This window comes from Balaenoptera acutorostrata, chromosome 1 (assembly GCF_949987535.1).
Source record: "Balaenoptera acutorostrata chromosome 1, mBalAcu1.1, whole genome shotgun sequence".
NCBI classification, from domain to species: domain Eukaryota; kingdom Metazoa; phylum Chordata; class Mammalia; order Artiodactyla; family Balaenopteridae; genus Balaenoptera; species Balaenoptera acutorostrata.
This window is the reverse complement of record NC_080064.1, coordinates 22,988,339-23,008,941: the sequence shown is the minus strand read 5'-3', so window position 1 is coordinate 23,008,941 and position 20,603 is coordinate 22,988,339. Positions and strand designations below refer to the sequence as shown.

At 36.7% G+C, this 20,603-nt stretch overlaps 1 protein-coding gene across 19 annotated transcripts in view; it reads right to left on the bottom strand.

The window, feature by feature from the left end:
* The window catches only part of EPB41 (erythrocyte membrane protein band 4.1), a 196,468-nt gene that overhangs the window by 88,005 nt on the left and 87,860 nt on the right, over positions 1-20,603 (bottom strand). For all 19 annotated transcript variants that reach the window (XM_057540460.1, XM_057540466.1, XM_057540478.1 and 16 more), the window contains exons 5-7: positions 15,936-15,978; positions 8,790-8,865; positions 6,738-6,956 (exon numbers count right to left, since the gene is read on the bottom strand). In XM_057540460.1, coding sequence (XP_057396443.1) covers positions 6,738-6,956; positions 8,790-8,865; positions 15,936-15,978 — 338 coding nt within the window. The remainder of the gene's footprint in view (positions 1-6,737; positions 6,957-8,789; positions 8,866-15,935; positions 15,979-20,603) is intronic.

Below are 20,603 nucleotides of genomic sequence, written 5' to 3'. Positions count from 1 at the left end.
ATTCAATGTAATATAATCAATTATTTTCCTTATTTATTTTAGTGCTTAAATCGTCCCAGATTTGGTTAGTGGGAGCCTTTCTAAGCTGGATTCTGTGTCCCTCTGACCATTTCCCATCATTTTTTGAGCACCTCCTTCTGGCACAATGTAGAGTCAGAGTATGTGAGTATGCGTGTGTGTGTGTGTGTGCATACCTATTTACATCTCTATCTATCTATCTACTTATCTATCTATCATCTATCTATCCATCCATCTATTGGAAACAATGAGCTTACATTGAACCCTCCAGTTTTAATGCAATACCACAGGGTTCATTTTAATTTCTCTCTCACTCTAATTTGTATCTCCCTTTACTGACAGTCAGAAACCTGGCTCCCATTATCCTTAATACAATACGTTGACTCATTTGATCAACCCCCTGTACATAACCAATCTCTCTTTGCTGCCACTGACCCCTCCTCCACGTGGGTGCCCTCTTCACTGGCTTAGACTCTGAATTCTCCATGCTAGGCTGCTCCCCACACAAGTCCTCCTTACCTCACTCAGGTTCTGACTCCTGGTGTTAGGCTACCCCTTCCATAGACATCTTCTTCACCCGGCTCAGGCTTCAACACTTGTATCAGGTACCATCCCATAGGGATGCCCTCTGCAGGCCTTACCCTCACATGGATGCCCTTCTCACTCTGCTCTGCCTGTGATAACCACAACCACGTGTCCACACGACTCCCTTTTCATCTTATTTGAGCTCTGACTTCTCCTGCCAGGCTGGCCCCCACAATGAACATGCTCCCCACCCTGCTTAGGCCCCAATATCCCCAGCCAGACTGCCTCTCAGCATGGATGACTACCTTGCTCTATCCCATCTAACGGCTTTAGAACACAATTGTTTCAGGAAGCTTTTTCTGATTATAAAAATCATTCATTCATTGTATAAAATTTGGAAAATATCTTTAAGAGCATAGAAAAAAAAAAAGAAGAAAATCTCCCATAATCCCACCAACCACAGATACCTGTGCATAAATACAAACATGTATTTTACAAATTTAAATCACAAATTAAACTTAAATTATTTTCAACTTAACATTTTAAAGACTATGGTTTTTCCTAAATGTTTGAAGACTCTTGAAAGTAGTAACAAACTATCTGGGAAGAGATTAGACAGCTCTAAGCCATTAGGAGTACTGTCCTGAATTTATTCAGTACCACCTAATAATTTACTACTTGAAACTACTGCAGCTTACAGAAGTACCTAACCAGGGAGCTTTGGCACTGGTTAACTTTCGCTCATTAAAAAGAGAAGTTATAACAAAATTTCCCTGTATTTATTTTGAGCAAGTGGAGTCAGGATATAGAGCCATTCAGTGAGTTCCAATGTTATGTGACAGCCTTTTTTTTTTTTTTTTTTTAATGGGAAAAGTTGCTTTATTCAGGAGGCCAGCAACCTGGGAAGACGGTGGATTAATGTTCTAAAACCATCCCCAAGTTGCTGGTTAGGAGACAAAGGTTTTAAAGGCAGTGTGAGGGAGGGGGTTATAGGGTGCATGATCAGCTCATGGACAATTCTCTGATTGGTTGGCATCAAGGTGAAGTTTCAAGCATCACCCATCTTCTGGTTTCAGCTGATTTGGGGTCTACATGCTTGTGGTCAGCAGTTTTCATCTGGCGGGGTTGTGACAGCCTTTTAATAATGTTGTTGCATCTTCTAATTAAGGACTGTGGTTTCAAATAATTAAGTGGGGGACAACTGACAACTTTACATACCATCTTAGTCCCCATAAATGGAGGACAATTTGTTTTAAAGCTTGATTTGCTACTGTAAATTTAGTGTTAATTATAGCTTCACGGTCTCTGTCTAGGCAAAGGGCCACTACTAAGAATTCCATGTACGTAGGCTATCTTCTATTTATCTGAGGAGCAGGGTAGTATTTACTTGTATTTTTCAATGCATAGTAAATGCTTCTGCCTAAGCAGAAGTCTCTTTGGACTGTTAAAATGTCACGTTGTTGGACATAATTAAAATTTCCATTTTGCTTTCTGTTTGTGAGGATTGCCAATCTTTACAAACAGGAGCAAGTAAATTCCAAGATGACAGACCTCTAAATTTTCTAATCATGGAAATCAATTATTGCTCAATTTCTATCTGTATACCTCACAGGACATCAAGTGGACCATATCCACCTGTCCTCTGAGATCGTTTCACCTATTGGGTTTAAACTCAGTTAGTTCCAAAGAGCAGTTCTCTAAACCCAGACTCACATTCATTACTTGTAAAATGGAATAAGAATCATTGTGCAAAGCACTTTACATGAATTTCTAATTTAACAATCACAAAATTCACATTATCACCCTTATTTTTCAGATGAAAAAACTGAAACTTAGAGAGTTTAAATAACTTGCTGAGTCATAAAGCTAATAAGGAGTGGAGCCTGAACTCAAAGCAAGACAGGCGGACTCCACAGCCCAGGTTTTTGTCTTATTGCCTAACTCAGGGGTTCTCAAACTTTTTGACCTCAGGATCCCTTCACTCTCAATAATTACTGAGGACTCTAAAGAGTTTTTTTTTTCTTTTTTTTTTCCACACACACACACACTGTATTTTATTTTTACAAGAGATAAATAGACTGACACCAAGCATTGTAAATGGATGACCACAACAAAAGCAACAATGATTGCAATTACCAAACATGAAACACACTCATGCTATGTCATAATATTGACTAAAGAGTTTTTTTTAATGTGAGTTATTTCTATCAATATTTACTATATTAGAAATTAAAACTAATAAAATTGAAAACTATTGATTAAATCTTTAAAGAACAGTAAGTCCCCTACTTATGAACCTTCAAGTTGTGAACTTTCAAAGATGTGAATGTGCGTTTGCATGTCCAATCACATAAGTTAGTTCACGTGTCTGGCATACATTGTCACGTGCTTGCATTCTCTACAAGTGGTTGTGCTTTTGTGTACTTTGTACAGTACTGTAGAGTACAGCAGTACAGTATCTTTATTTCAAGCCCAGGATGTCCAGAAGCAAGCGTAAAAGCAACAGTATATAGCCGATTGTGTTAGTTGGGTACCTAGGCTAACTTTGTTGGACTTACGAACAAATTGGACTTACGAATACGCTCTCCGAACGGAACTCGTTTGTATGTAGGGGACTTACTGAATAACAATAAACGACTCATATTTTAACATGAAAAATTTTTTGTGTGAAAAATAACAGTATTTTCCCCAAATGTAGTTAAGGAGTGACATTGCTTTACATATTTACAGATTTTTTTTAATGTGCGGCTTAGAAGACAGCTAGATTTTCCTACCTGCTTCTGTATTCAATCTGTTGCAATATTTTGTATGGTTGTAATATATGAAGAAACCTGATCTCACACAGATATGTAGTTGGAAAAGGAAGAATTAATGATTAAAAATATTCTTCTTTGATACTACACCAAAACTTAACAATGGCAGTTTCCTAAAGGTTAGTTGCAATGTGAAATCCAAAAACATATCAGTGAACTTTTTGTACCATATTACATTAAAATCCATTGGTCTATCTTGCATTTTGAATGGGCCTTTTATACAGATGCATGATTTTGTAACATCATGCATTTCATATCTGAAAAATACTGGTTGGCTGAGTAATGCAAGTTTTCCAAATGTTGACACATTTCATTGTACGATATTACAAGAAAAGAATCACATTCATTAAAATAATCACCAACTTCATCAGAAAAGTCGTTTAAGTATTTGGAACCTGTCAAGATCATGACGGCAAATACAAATTTTCCAAAATTCTAATTTTCATTTGAAAGCTTGAATTTTGTCATTAACAACAAATACTATCAGTCATTTAGCAATCCTTAAAGGACTGGCTCATTTCATTTTTGAGGAAATGTATGCCAAATAACCAAGTCTGAATAATCATAGTCACTTTTTCAAGTAAAAAAGGTGTTGCATTAAAAAACTGGCTAATGCAGCTGAGAACTCAAAACAATTACACATGTGCTTTTCTTCAAGACAAGTTCCTCAGTATGCAGCAGAAGTGCTTTCTGTGTACTTCCCATTAAATCACACAGAATATTAAACAGGATGTATTTCAGATTTAATAAAATCAATACTCTTTACTGCTTCATCATGAAAATTTTTAAGTGAACTGGCAGGTTTAAAAATATTTTATTTTATTTTTTAATTTTTAACTGCAAGTTAAAAAGTAAAAGTGTGGGACTTCCCTGGTGGCACAGTGGCTAAGAATCTGCCTGACAATGCGGGGGACATGAGTTCGCGGCCTGGTCCGGGAAGATCCCACATGCCACGGAGCAACTAAGCCCGTGCGCCACAACTACTTAGCCTGCGCTCTAGAGCCTGCGAGCCACAACTACTGAAGCCCATGCACCTAGAGCCCGTGCTCCGCAACAAGAGAAGCCACTGCAATGAGAAGCCCGCGTGCTGCAACGAAGAGTAGCCCCCGCTCGCGGCAACTAGAGAAAGCCAGCGTGCGGCAACTAGAGAAAGCCGGCGTGCAGCATCGAAGACCCAACACAGCCAAAAATAAATAAATAAATTTATATTAAAAAAAAAGAAAGAAAGAAAAGAGCTGGCTTAATTCAAAGGGTGATTATAAACGTTAAATATGATATTATACATAAAGTGCCTAGCATAGTATCTGGCACATAATAACAGACACACAATAATTAGCTGCTTATAATGTTATGATGATTATGTAACAATGCTATAAAGGAGAATCAAGCATTGCATGAGATTTAGACTATAAAGTCCTCCCAAACCTGAAATTCTACTATGATCAAATAACCATTAAAATAATCATCAGATATTAAAGAATTAGTGTTAATTTTATTAGGTGTGATAGTTGTATTGTGTTCTTAAAGTCTGTATTCTGGTATATACTTAAGTTTTTATGGGTGAAATTATATGATTTGCTTTAAAATACTGTCGGGGAAAAATATGGAGGGGAATAAATGACTCAAGAAAGCTACAGGGGTAATAACTGTTGAAGCTGAGTGATAGATAAACTGGGACTCCTTAAAAAAAAAAAATCATCAGAGACAGAAGTTAGGTATCAATCATAATCTGATACCACTATTTTCTGCTGTTTTGCTCCACATCAGCAGTAAAATATTTTCTTTTACCATTTTATTGATTGCTCAAAGATTACACTACCAGTAAAAATTATTTTTAAATTATTAGAAAAAAAGAACATTTCCCTACAATCCTGACATTTTAACAAATCAAATTATTTTAATTGATTGCTTCTTTCCACTACTTGCTTTTGTATATATATGTGTCTGTAATTATATATTTTATGTATATATATATATAAATTTCTAGAATCATAAGAATATAAATAAGTATATTAAAAACATATTTAAGAACAATACAACATGCTTAACTTACAATCATCAACTAGTTGAAAGTCATATATTAGTGGTCTTAGGTATCAGAGCACTGTAATGTATACGCTCACACTTGAAAAGCAAACCTCAGCAGTTCTCTGTAGAAACAGCGTGACCTCAGGAGAGTAAGGTGATAGTTATAAGACTATTGTTATGTAGGTTGTAGACTTTAAAGTCCTCATTATGGTTCTCATAACTGCGGGACTGGAACCTACAGGGAGAATAAGGCAACCAGAATTGGGGCACCTTGAGTTCAAACTCTCTCATTTGAGGCATCTCAATCCATGCAATCCTATTGGAACCACTCTAAGGAAAATAAAATGGCTCAACGGCCAAATAGAATACCTGTTCCTACCATGAAAAGCCTACTAAGACCACTCTGGACTTCTCAGCAGTATGACCCTTTGGGGCATCCTAGCCTAACTCATGCTAACATAATTCAGGGTATCAACTCAAGGCCAGGATCAGACAGTCTCCTTAATATGCTAAGGCAGCTTGTAAAATTTAGCTATAACAAGTCACTCAAATAACAATGGGGTGTATGGTAGGAAGAAACACAAATTTTTCTGGGACTTTAATATTAGCTAACATTTATTGAATTTTTACTATGTAAGACGTTGTATTAAGTTTTTACACATATTACCTTTTCTAATCCTATGGATCACCCTATTTCCTCTGAGGTAATGATCTCTATCAGACATATAAGGAAACTGAGGCTCAGAGAGATTAAGTGAATTACCCAAGGTCACAGGCCAGGACCAAGCAGAGCCAAGAATTCAACCCTGCTCAGTCTGAACTTGTTCTTGATCACTGTGTTATACCTCCCAACATTAACAAATTATTTCCATGAAAAAAAAATTAGTGAATTCAATAAAGACTTTTAAAAATACCTTCAGGGGTTTCATGGGCCCTCTGAAGGCTATCCACGTACATAAACCCCAAGTTAAGAACCTCTGCTCTAAAGATCTCAAGGCATCTAATACAGCATAATACATTTAAAATCTGGAAAAAAAAAAAGGTAAGGCAATAATAATAATAATAGCTACCATTTATTGAGCACCTACTATGTGCCAGATACTGTGCTTAGTGCTTTACATATATTACCTCATTTAGTTTTCATCCAACAATGCAACACCTATTACTCTGATGAGAAAACTGAGGTTCAGAGGGTTTAAATGACTTTCCCAAAGAAGTGGGAGGGAACTGAGCTCAAGCTGACTCTTTCTATGGCACCAGTTCCCACTAAGGCAAACACTGAATCAATCCCAGGTCAAGGGTTTAAACTTACTGTCAAAGTAAACACAGGACAAATCCTGGAGACATATTTACCTGTATGACTTATGCAGTTCCATGACCTTCTCTTCAAGTTCCTTGGTCTGATTTGGGGCCAGTTTAAAATCACTAACATAATCTGCACCATGGACTTCTGGGTCATAGTCTCCCAGCTCAGACTGGATGGTATAAGAACCTAATAATGCTAAGGTTGCAAATGAACAGGGCAGACGTCCTGCAACTATGTCCTGCCGAAGTTGAAGACATAAATAGTACCTACAGCCAAAGAGAAAAGATGTTACCATGTCAGCAACAAAAACAATAACAAAATACAGAGAGAGAAAAAGGAAGAAAACGGGAGAGAGAGGTAGGGAGGGAGAAAGAAAAAGAATGATTAAGTAAATATGAGATAATATTAATAATTGTTCAGTGTAGGTAGAGGGTATATGGTTGTTCATTGTACTATTTCAATGTCAGATAGTAATAAAGGCTGCTTGGCCCCCAAATTGGGTCCTTTCTTTTCTATCACGTTGCTTTGCCAAATGCGTAGATACTGCCTTTCATATACAAAGATGACATTACTGATACATTTTCACTAGGATATGAACGTTCTTTGGTATGTTTTTCCTCCAAGATGGGCTTAAATTGCATGCAGCCTTCCACACACTATCATCTTGTAAGACCGATTCCACCTGTATGCTAAACTATAGGGAATTCAGATGGTGGTTGAAACAGTTAAGTGCAACAAACTGAGTGACCCTACATATGTCAGACACACCATATGGTATTCACACCCATGGCCCTGACCTCCTTAGCCCTTGTTCTGACTGGGTTAACCAGTTCAGACTCTTTTACCAAACAGGAAAGCTGGGAGGTATGATTAAATTGAAAACTCCTATATTAATTAGAATCATATCTTTGATTTGACCATAATTAGATGCTGAACAACATATGCACCAGCAATCATTTTTGCTATCTATGATTAGTCACTACATACATCTTTTTTAAAAAGTCAGAGCAATACCAATCAAATCATAAGAATCTTAAACTCCTCTAAAATGTAGGTAATTAGTACAGAATTTTAGGGATTTGTTTTGTTGTATATATAATAAACCTTAATGAAGAAAGATAAGTAGCAACTCTAAGAGACAAATATTACCTGTGAAAAAGCAATAACCAAGACAATTTTTTCAGGCAATCTCAACTTCAAGAATGTACTAAGGATAACTGGACAAAGAATTTTTTCAAATGGCATAGACATTTCACAGTACTTAACAAGCAGACCTTTTAATAGTCTTAGGCTATTCTTATTTGAGAGAGATGAAAACTGAAGCCTAGAAAGTGTATATTTGTCTGAAATCAGATAGTTGACAGCAAAATCAGAATTAGAAAGCAGTTTCTCAACAACCAACAATTCAATTGAACAAACATTTCCCAAATACCTACTATGTATAAGGCTCTATGCAAGATGCTATGGATATACATATGTAGAGTAGTATTCTTTACTATATACTGTTTTTCCTTTTTCCTTTTTTGCTAATATTCAGTATTTATATAGAATCCAATAAAGGCCACTTTCTTAAAAAGGAATCAGTAAGCTATTTTTAAAGAGTACAAGATTTATTTCATAAATTAAGTGGGCTCAAAAATTACTGAGGAAGGTTCAGTTCATGTACCTAATCATACAATTTAAAAGGGGAATAGGAAGAAAAAATAATAACACTGAGACTTTAGCTTTTTTGATCCCTTAAGAAACAGCATGGTGGGAGAGGAATATTTAAAACAAACAAAAAAACAGCAGAGCTGTTTTGCCACTATATTTGTGTCTTCTCCTTTGGACGATAGTATGGTTTATAGCTTCCCTGTCCACAGCATGGCATAATACCCATGATAAGCAAGGTTAATTCCCTACCAATTTTCTCCAGGCGAGTCACAGATATTTGAGGCTTTTAGGATCACTTATTTGCAAGCCTGCCTTGAAGTGACCAGAAACTTTTTATCTTAGGTTTAATAGCTCATCATTTTTCTTCAATTCTGAATGAAGAAATTCCCAGAGCTTATGATAATGAGATTACTTATTACATATTTAACTATTAATAAATTATTTACCTTGTTATATCTTCTGTTAACTGTGCTGGGTCAGGTGGATAAAACTTTACATTAAATGTGAAATTCCAAGGGACACCTGTAAAAATAAACACAAAAGAATTTTATGCTTGTGCCTAAGTTTCTGGTTGTTAGAAATACCTAAAAATATTCAAAAAACTCTTTTTTTTCTTGAGGTGTCCTAATACTTTCATGCTTTGTGGATGAAATATTATTTTTATTTAAAAAAGAAAAAGAAGAAAGTTGTTTAGACACCATCTAAGAGTATCTCATTTTTTTACCCGACTTAATATAATAGCTTTGTTTATAAAACAATATAAGCAAAATAACATAAAGGAAACCATCCTATAGGTGAACATGTTTGTAGCAATGGTTTTCAAAATGTGATCTATATACCACTCTGGGTCCTCAGAGGTCATTCAAAGTGATCCATGGATGTTTACTTTTGGTGTTGGCATTATTTATTTGTGACATCTCTCAACATTATCTCAAATAAACAAAAGCATTCTTCCCATTAATATGGGTGAGATTAGGAGATTATTTTAGAAATAAGAAGGAAGAGGCAGTATAGGTGGCTCTTAGAAACTATAGCTCTAATGAAAATATTTTAGGTATGAAAACTACAAGAATTCAATCCTAAGACTCATACAAGTGTTTCATATTTTTAATCTACAATGAAAATCAGAGATTGTGAGTAAAAGTTAAGTGGAGAATGCATTTCAATTTTTCCAGCTAAGTGCTACCCCTTCAAGGTTTTTCTAACATGACTGTTAGTTTCCCAAAGAGTAGGGCCTGGTCTCAGTCAGAAATAAGTATGATTGGTTATGATGCTAAGAGCTACATTTTGTTCAGTACTTATTGCATGCCAGGTACTAAGCTAGCCCTCTTATATACAGGTAGGTGCTACTATTAGTTCATTTTATTTATGAAGAAACAGAGGCTTAAGAAAATACATAGCTAGTGAATCCAGGCTTCTCTTACTCCAAATTCCATGCTTTTAACCATTGGACTCTACTACCCTATAACAAACATCTGTGTTTCAAACATTGTTCTGTTTTGCATTCACAGCATTTCATCTCCAAATATCATTTTTATTGCTATCGGCTGGCAATGACCATATGCAAATTAAAATTTGAAATAGTTTGAATGTCTTAATGAATATGCACTTTTAAGCATGCTAAAATATTTAATACAGGAGTCTCTTGGAAATGGTTGATATTTTCCTTCAAAATCTGAACTAAAAGGCAAATTCCAGACAATAAAACAAACTTGCCTCAAATCTACTCAATCCTAATGTTTACCATTAACTCACTTCTAATGTTTCACATCCCAAAAACTTTAAATGGAACTTAGAAAAGCAACCCATAATTGTTTCTCATAAAAAGGGTAAGGGGATGGGGAGGCAATATTTACAGTTCAAATACTGTAAAATACCATCTGTTGTTATTATTATGATATGTTAATAATCTAATCATTGTTAACTTATAATTCCCATATAGACATTAAAAAAAGGTGACTTCTATGCTACCTATAAAAAATGTATTGGCTAGAGGGCTTCCCTGGTGGCACAGTGGTTAAGAATCCACCTGCCAGTGCAGGGGACACAGGTTCAAGCCCTGGTCCAGGAAGATCCCACATGCCGCGGAGGAATGAAGCCCGTGCGCCACAACTACTGAGCCTGTGCTCTAGAGCCCACGAGCCACAACTACTGAAGCCCACGCGCCTAGAGCCCATGCTCTGCAACAAGAGAAGCCACCGCAATGAGAAGCTCGTGCACTGCAACGAAAAGTAGCCCCTGCTCACTGCAGCTAGAGAAAGCTCATGTGCAGCATGAAGACCCAACACAGCTATAAATAAATAAATTTATTTTTAAAAATGTACTGACTAGAGCAAATCAATATGGGAAACAAGACAGCTAAAAGAATGTTCAATAAATGTGAATTCAGCATTTAAGAACTTTAAACACAAATTCAGTTATTTCATAACATATAAATGGCAATTTTTTAATAGTACAGGAAGACTAGCATTAAAGAAAGCAAATCAGCAATAGTTTACAAAGTGTGATTTTTTTTTCTCTTTGAGCTAACTGATACAAAAAGCTTGATAACACCCACGATTGGTGGGGAAAATAAGCACTTTCTATTGCTGATGTGAGTGTAAACTGGTACAACACTACGGAGAACAATTGAGAATATCTATCAAAACATAAAATGTATATACTCTTTCACCTAGCAATTCTATTTTCATAAATGTATCTAAACATACACTTAAACGTGGTCAAATGATACAGGTATAAGATATTGTTTGTAATAGCAAATGTCTGGAAACAACCGAAATGTATTTATTTGGCAAGAAAAGATACACCGCCACTATATACCAAGGCAAAGAACAGTGCATATAGAAAGCAACTGTGAAAGTTGGGGGTAGAAAAAAGTGGCTATTGTGAACGGTGCTGCTACGATGCAACTTACTATTAAATGGTTCAGAAAAAAGGTTGTGTGTGTGTGTGTGTTGTGTGTGTGTGTAGATAAAGAGAAAAGATAAAATAGTAAAATATTAACATCTGAGGAATCTGGGAGAAGGGTACCCAGGAATTCTTTGTACCATTCTTTCAACTTCTAAGTCTGAAATTGTGTCCAAACATTTTTAAAATTAATAATTGAAAAAAAATTCCTGCCTTCTGGGTACACAGGAAAACAGGAACTATCTCATACACTATTGGTGGGGATGTAAACTATTACAATCAATTTAAAGGAGAGCAATTTGGCTATACCTGGTAAAACTAAAAATAAACATACTCTATAATCTAGCAATTCCACTTTAAGCCTAAATCAGTGGGTTGGTTTTTTTTTAATTAATTAATTTATTTTTGACTGCGTTGGGTCTTCGTTGCTGTGCACGGGCTTTCTCTAGTTGCGGCAAGCAGGGGCTTCTCTTGTTGCAGAGCACAGGCTCTAGGCACCCGGGCTTCGGTAGTTGTGGCACTCGGGCTCAGTAGTTGTGGCTCACGGGCTCTAGAGCTGTGGCACACAGGCTTAATTGTTCCACGGCATGTGGAATATTCCTGGACCAGGGCTCGAACCCGTGTCCCCTGCATTGGCAGGCGGATTCTTAACCACTGCGCCATCAGGGAAGTCCTGGTGGGGTTTTTTAAACTGTGGATCATGATCCATTGTGAAATCAGTTTAATGGGTCAAAATCAGCATTTTTAAAAATGAAACAGAATACAAGAGAAAAAAGTCAGAGGAGGAATTCCCTGGCAGTCCAGTGGTTAGGACTTGGCACTTTCACTGCCAGGGCCCGGCTTCAGTCCCTGGTGGGGAAACTAGGATCCCACAAGCCGCACAGTGCAGCCAAAAATAAAAGAAAAAGAAAAAAAGAAAAGAAAAAATTCAGAGAATATCACTGTGAAATTTTCTTTTCAACTGAGATGAATTCCAAAATCATGTTTATAAGAAAAGCTAGTCATGGATGATTAACTGTTATATAATTCAATTTGTATGATGTTCAAAAAGGTAAAACAATATTTTTAGGTATACATTCATACATTAGGTAATTTTTAAAAAACATTAAAAAATACAATTGAATCATTAACACAAAATTCAGGACAGTGGTGACTTCTGCAGGGGAAGGAGAGGAGGATACATTTAGAAGGGGCATATCCTGGGTTATAGAATTTCTGAAACACAGTTTGTGTTATTTTATATATCAGTATTTTTCAGAAGGTATAAGGATTTCTTGCTTTTGCTCTGTACTATTCCAGAAGGAGGTGGAAGTTGCTAGCCTGACTCAGCCGGGGCGATCTCTCTTATTCAGAACCAAGGAAGTTAAACAAAGCTAAATATTAAGCTGGGAGAAGGGAGAGAGACTGATAAACCTTAGAAGAAGGTTCAAAGGGATTGTTAGGTCCGAGGGAAATTTCAAAAAAACAGGCGAAGCAATACTATCTATTGTACATGGGTATGGATATATGAAGGAAAAATATAAAAACATGGACTGAGTCACCTCAAATTCATGAAAACAGATTTCTACGGATAGGGAGAGAAGGGGATGGGACTAGGAGGAAAACAAAAGAGATAAACCTTACCTGTACTGTTCTATTTTAAATGTAAAAGTTAACACATGTTAATTCTGGGTGATGGGTACATGGGTATTTGTTATATTAGCCTCCATTCTTTTCTATATTTTTTGAAATATGGAAAAAATCTTGCTGGTGAATATCTATTACAAATTTAAGCATTCATACTTTTTTATTCTACTTCTAGCAATTTACTACAGATACATCTAAGTGTACATATACATATATATTCAATACATGTTTACTGCAACCCAAAATATCCATCAGTAAGATTGGCTCTCTCTCTCTCTCTCTCTCACTCTCTCTCTCTCTATATATATACAGTGCTACAACTTTATAATCATTAAAAAAAAATTTTAACAAATGAAATAAATTGATATATGTTAATATAAAGAGTATACAAATTATGTTAAAGATTGATATGTATATTAAATACATACAGAACATACATATTTATATTAAAATATATTTACAAAGTATATTATATATAAAATATAATGTATGCATTAAATACATATTTATATTAAAATGTATGTCTATATACACTCAGAACATCTCTGGACAGAACACAAGAAATTAGTTAAAGGACAGGGGAAGAAGGAAGATTTACCTTGTATTATATTCATCTGTATCTTTTAATTTTATACCTCATATTTATATCACCTATTTTAAAAATTTTAAAACTATGTATGACATAATACACAGAAAATACAATATATAACAATGTATAACATAATTGTATTTTTGAAAAGCAAAATTTATATATGCCTAGAAAAAATCTTACAGATCATACCAATTTAACAGTGATTATATCTGGAGGATAGGATTTACAGGCTTTTTACTTGCTTCATGATATATTTTCATAATGCTTAAATTTTTCACAATGGGTATATTTTACTTGTATGATGAAAACTATTTTTTTTTAAACTCAAGGGCTTTTTTTAAAAAATTTATTTATTTTATTTATTTTTAATTTTGGCTCTGTTGGGTCTTCGTTGCTGTGTGCAGGCTTTCTCTAGTTGCGGTGCATGGGCTTCTCATTGCAGTGGCTTCTCGTTGTGGAGCATGGGCTCTAGGTGCGCGGGCTTTAGTAGTTGCAGCACACGGGCTCAGCAGTTGTGGCTCGTGGACTCTAGAGTGCAGGCTCAGTAGTTGTGGCGCACGGGCTTAGTTGCTCCACAGCATGTGGGATCTTCCCAGACCAGGGCTCGAACCTGTGTCCCCTGCATTGGCAGGCGGCTTCTTAACCACTGCACCACCAGGGAAGCCCGTGAAAACTATTTTTTAAAAACCCAAAATCTTTGCAATAGATAAATGTCAGCCTTCTCTTTGGCTCAATGAAATATTTACATTTTGATGTTAAAGTTTGTGTTACAGACACGGTTTTTCTTTCCCATGTTGAAGGAAGAGGTTTTATTATTTTGTAAATTTTTAAAAAATGACAAACACTTAGGTTATTTTTCTTAGCGAGAGTTTTTTTTTCTTTTTTTTTTCAATAGCCTGGAAGATAATCTACTAGACAGTCTTCTCCACTCATCATAAACTCTGTTTTAACTTTTCTTCCTAAAGAGTCTTCTTGTACAATCATTTATTCCTGAGTAATATTGAATATTAAAAGTATCTTCATTGAAAGGGTCTTGGAATCATGTTTTTTGTTGTCATGCCTCAAATATTCTGAATATTTTTTACTCTGACTTCCATTTTATATAGGCAGAGAGCAAAGATTTTATAGGCAGAGAGCAAATATGGAGAGTTGTCAGGCCAAAGTAGTATTTTGTTTCTCTATCTTAAGAAATATAAATAAATAGGGTCTAAAAGAAAACATTTCACCATAACAAAAGTGTTTTCTTTTAAGAAACAAATGAAAAATAAAACTTGTTTTCAGGTGATACAGTTAAAACTTACTAATCATGATGAATAACATCTATTGCAGTTCCTACAAGTTTCCTCAAAAATAAACTAAACTAGGGCTTCCCTGGTGGCGCAGTGGTTGAGAATCTGCCTGCCAATGCAGGGGACACGGGTTCGAGCCCTGGTCTGGGAAGATCCCACATGCCACGGAGCAGCTGGGCCCGTGAGCCACAATTGCTGAGCCTGCGCGTCTGGAGCCTGTGCCCCGCGACGGGAGGGGCCGCGATAGAGAAAGGCCCGCGCACCGCGATGAAGAGCGGTCCCCGCACCGCGATGAAGAGTGGCCCCCGCTTGCCGCAACTGGAGAAAGCCCTCGCACGAACCGAAGACCCAACACAGCCAAAAAAATAAATAAATAAATAAATAAATAAGAAAATCCTTTAAAAAAAAAAAAATAATAAACTAAACTAAAAGGACATCTAGTCATAACTGGGGGGGGTGGGGGAGGGGGGGTGGGTAAAGTCTCTACCCTTTAGCCCATTGGGCCTGAGGCTATAAAATACTAATCTAGACTTTTTTCAACCTAGAAAAATCTATCCCAGGACACCAGTCTGAGCAGGGTGTTCAGCAGTAATATATGCCAGAGGGCTTGGAGCTAAGAGAAAGCCACAATGACAGAAGGGTCACTGGCAAGGAATTTCTTCTATTCTTTTTTTTCCTTCCACAGTTCCTTACGTACTTCAACTTGGAAGAAGACGGTTGAAAAGGGACAAAAAAGAACTATAGAGAAGAAAACATGGAGAAGGTTAGAACTCAATAGTCCAGAACAATTTAAATGGAACAGGATCAGGCAGCAAACTCCCAATCGTAAGCTACTACAGTTTCAATCACTACCATTTTGAGAACTGACTCCCATATCCTTTTCTCTTCTATTCTTTGTTTGTTTCCACCTTCTGTTTCTCTCAATCATTCCTATCTTCCCCCACTTTGCCTAGTTGTAAAAAAAAATCATCAAGATCTGACCTACATCTCAATAGTGTCTACCTCTGCCGTATCTTTCTATTATGGAATCTCTACCTTCCAAAGGAAGGCTTTATCTTAATTTCAAAGCCATCTGCCATAGTCAGAATTCTAAAGTGACTCACAGCCAGAAAAAGGTTGGAAATCCTCTGACCTACTAAAAAAAAGAAAGAGCTAGAAAAAGGGCTATATTCACTTACCACGAACCTGCTTTTTTATTTCTTTGGCAGAATCCAGCCATGTCTGTAAAAAGAAGAAAAGGCATTCACACAGAGCTCCAAAATACATAAACCACAGAGTACCAGAAGCAGGATTACTGACCATCTCCAATAGTGTCTCCAGGTCAACCTACATTTCCAATATTTTTTGCATTAGTTTCACATAGCACAGTAATTTTGAACAGAGAAACAGGGAGCCAGACAGTTGGGCTTGAATCCTAGCTCTACTACTTCCTAGGTGAGTGACTTTAAGCATCTTTGTACTTCAGTTTCCTCATCTATTAGAGGAAATAAAATGAGATATTAGCAGTAGGGCCTATCTCAGAGTTATTGTGAAGATTAAAAGTTAATATATGTAAAGCTCTTAGTAAACAAGAAATGCTAAATAAGCACTTGCTATTTTTATTATTCTGTAAAGACAAATAGAGATCTATAACCAGGATTATTGATCTATAACCTAGATCTTATTTTTCCCTCCAACTCTGACCTCCAGTCTCATTCAAGTTTTCTATGTCAGCACAGCACCTGGTACATGGTTCGTGCTCAGTTAATGTTTACTGAATGAATAACTATTTTGTTTTTCCTGACTACTCTTGCCCACACTAATTTCTCCCTTCACCATTCTCCCACCCCACTTAAAATCTGCACACCACAAGGGCAAGGTTCCTCAACCCATAGTGGACCATGCAAAACTAATGGCACTTAAAAAGAGCCTCACCATTAACATCTTTCATAGGCTCCTTGAGAAATGTTTAAAGACAAAAATTTCTAAATTGAATTGTCTAAAAGATTTTTATTGACATAAGACATATACAGAAAAGTACATAAAACATATGTATAGATCAATAAATTATCAAAGTGAACATATAAGTATAACATTACCAGCACCCCAGGAGCCCCTTTCATGCCTACTCCCAATCCCCCCACCCCATTCCCCCTTTCAAAACGTTTAGAATTGAATTTTAGTCGTATTTAGAAAAGAAGAGTAAGGGGGGATTACTCCTCACCCTGTACCAACAAGGGCAAAGTCCAAGATGACCATCCCATTTGCCCTACCCAAGGAGTGGGCTTGAACACCACAATCTTACATTTGATTATGTATTACACTAACCATTATATATAGTCACCACAACAGATAATAAGTAAAGAGTGAGGATGAGTTTCCTTTTCTCTCCCCTGCCCCTGCAATTAACACAGATGATTAAGAAATATATGTTTTTTAAAATGCCACTTAATATAAAATTATTCTAAAGTATAAAAACTAAGTACATACTTGTTTAAGTCCCATCAGAAAGGGCAGGGGGTAACCTGGGTGTTTCTCCTTCCTCTCTCATTAAGACTAAAGAACTTTGGGGCTTCCCTGGTGGCGCAGTGGTTGAGAATCTGCCTGCTAATGCAGGAGACACGGGTTCGAGCCCTGGTCTGGGAAGATCCCACATGCCATGGAGCAGCTGGGCCCGTGAGCCACAGCTGCTGAGCCTGCGCGTCTGGAGCCTGTGCCCCGCAACGGGAGGGGCCGCGATAGTGAAAGGCCCGCGCACCGCGATGAAGAGCGGTCCCCGCACCGCGATGAAGAGTGGCCCCCACTTGCCGCAACTAGAGAAAGCCCTCGCACGAACCGAAGACCCAGCACAGCCAAAAATAAATAAATAAATAAAATTTAAAAAAAATAAATAAATAAAAAAAAAAAGACTAAAGAACTTTAAGCTGTTATAGGTCCAAAGGCAAAAGAAGACTTTAAAAGCGCCAACTGATAAGTTTTGTGGAACCTCTGAGAACCTTGCAATCCAGAACTCTTAACAAAGACTACTTTCTACCACTGTGGAAGGAACATTTCCCCTACAGAGTGAGGTGACTCCATATTTTCCCTATTTTTAAGAGAAATCTCCCAAAGTAGCCTGAAGCTGCCAAGTTTCTTACAGAGATTCCATGAGCCATTCTATGACTCTAAGGCTAGAATTCCCATCAATCTGACATAGAGAGGGCAAATCCAGATTTGTGCCAATCACATGGGACTCCAAGGTATAAGGTACCTTACAGAACAAAGTATTATTTCTTCAGTATCTAGACCTCCGAATCAAAATCAAAATCAAAAAGTGTGTACAAGACAATAAAAAATCAGTGTGCATAACAATAGGTACTTTATGTTCAATTTAAATTATTCAATTCAGAGCATTTTATTTAGCCAACAAGTATTTAGGAATGCCTCCACGTGCTAGGCACCAAAGTTACAAAAAAGGATTTAAAAATAGTGCTTGTCCTCAAGGAGCTGTCAGTCTAATGGAAGAGCTGAGTAGTGAGCGATTTGTCTTTTCTTAGAGGCAGTTAGGAAATGTTGCTCAAAAGAATGTTTTGGGGGAAAAAAAGGTAAAAAAAAAAAAAAAAAAAAGAATGTTTGGGAGATCTAATTTAGGGTTGAAGAACAAATAAGAGTTAGCCAGGCAAAAAAAGAAGTGGAAGCAATTAGAAAGGCACAGGGTATATAAAGAGAACATGATACATCTGAGTTGCTGAATGTACTTCATCAAAGCTGGAGCACAGAAGTGAAGAGGAGAGATGTAAAATGAAAAAGAACAGTAAGGGCCAGATCATAGAGGCCATAGTATTCCATGCTAAGAGACTTGGACTTCATCAAGTTACAGGCAAGGGAGAATCACTGAAGGATTTAAAATAAGAGTGACACAAATTTGAGGTAGACAGAGAGACCAAATAAGAAGCTGTTGTTGAGAATGATAATAGTCAGGATTTGTGACTGAGTAAATAGGGTGGGCTGATGATGAGAGTTGGTAAAGTATAGTAGTAAACAAAAATTCCTAAGTTGCTGGCTTGGGCAACTGGGTAGATGTGGTACTATTCACTGAAACAGAAAATGTAGGAAAAGGAATAAATTTTCATGAAGAAGAAAGAAATAGCAAAAAACTGAAAACAACCCAAATGTCCATCAACAATAGAATAAATAAATTATGGTATATTTATATAGATACACGTTCAAGGTATCTTTGGAAATCCAAGTGGAATATTTCAGTAGATAGCTGGATAAGCATGTCTGGCACTCAGAAGAGTGATTTGAACCAGAGATATAAATTTGGGCACTTTCCCCATATAGGTGGCAAATGAAGCCATGAAAGTAGATAAAAATCACCCAGGGAGCATATAATAGAGTTAAAAGAAAGAAACTAAAGATAAACCTTGGGGAACATTTACAGTTAAGGGATGAAGAGAGGATAAAGAGCTGAGAAGTAAACTGAGAAGAAGTGACCAGGTGGTAGGAGGAAAACAGGAGAGACTGGTATCACAGAATCCAAAGGAATAGAACAGTTCAAGGATGGATAGGCAAGCTCATCAATGCTGCAAAATGGACAAGGAACATGAAGATGAAAAATTGTCAGATTTATCTTGGCAAGGGCAGTTCAGCAGAGTGGTAAGAGCAGAAATCAAAATGCAGTGAGTTATACCAAGTGCTGGTGAGAATGTGGCACAGCTGGAACTCTTAGTGCTGGTGGGAGTGTGAACTGGTAACACCACTTTGGAAAACTGATAGTATCTACTAAAGCTGAACATATATGTGTCATCCACAACCCAGCAATTCCACTTCTAGGAATCCAACAGAAATGAATATGACAAGATATGCACTAAAAGACATGTATGAGAATGTTCCCAGGAGCAGCATTCATAAAAGCAGCAAACTTTAAACAAGCCAAATGTCCATCAACAGTAGAATGCATAAATAAAGTGTGGTATAGTCAAACAATGAACTATTATACAGCAGCAAGAATGGATGAACTACTGCTACTCGCCACAACACGGATGAAACTCAAAAACATGATATTGAACAAAACAAAAGAAGCCAGACCTAAGAGCACAAACTGTATGGTTTCACTTATGTAAAGTTTAAAAACAGGCAAAACTAATTGATGGTGATAGATGTTAGGAAGACATCTGTTACTTTTGACAGAGCCTGAGGTAGGAGTACTGATTGTTAGGGGCTAGCGGTAGTGACTGGAAGGGGAAACAAAGTGGGATTCTGGAATCCTCCAGAAAAAAATCCTTGATTCATTCATAAATAACTTATTCCAAGCAGGAATAAAATCTAGGAAGCAACTATTGGGTTGGCCAAAATGTTCATTTTGTTTTTTCCGTAAGATGGCTCTAGTAGCACTTAGTTGTCTTCAACTTCATTTGAAACAATTTTGTTGGATTATATGTGACAGGTGTCATATCAGCGTGCATTTAAAAAAAGACTTATCAAAATTGGTGAATTTTTAATATTGAAAATGGAAGGAAAAAAGCAACATTTTCGGCATATTATGCTTTATTATTTCAAGAAAGGTAAAAATGCAACTGAAACGCAAAAAAAGATTTGTGCAGTGTATGGAGAAGGTGCTGTGACTGACCGAATGTGTCAAAAGTAGCTTGCGAAGTTTCATGCTAGAGATTTCTTGCTGGACGATGCTCCATGGTCTGGTAGACCAGTTGAAGTTGATAGCGATCAAATTGAGATATTAACTGAGAACAATCAACGTTATACCACGAGGGAGACAGCTGACATACTCAAAATATTCAAATCAAGCATTGAAAATCATTTGCACCAGCTTGGTTATGTTAATCACTTTGACGTTTGGGTTCCACATAAGTTAAGCCAAAAAAACC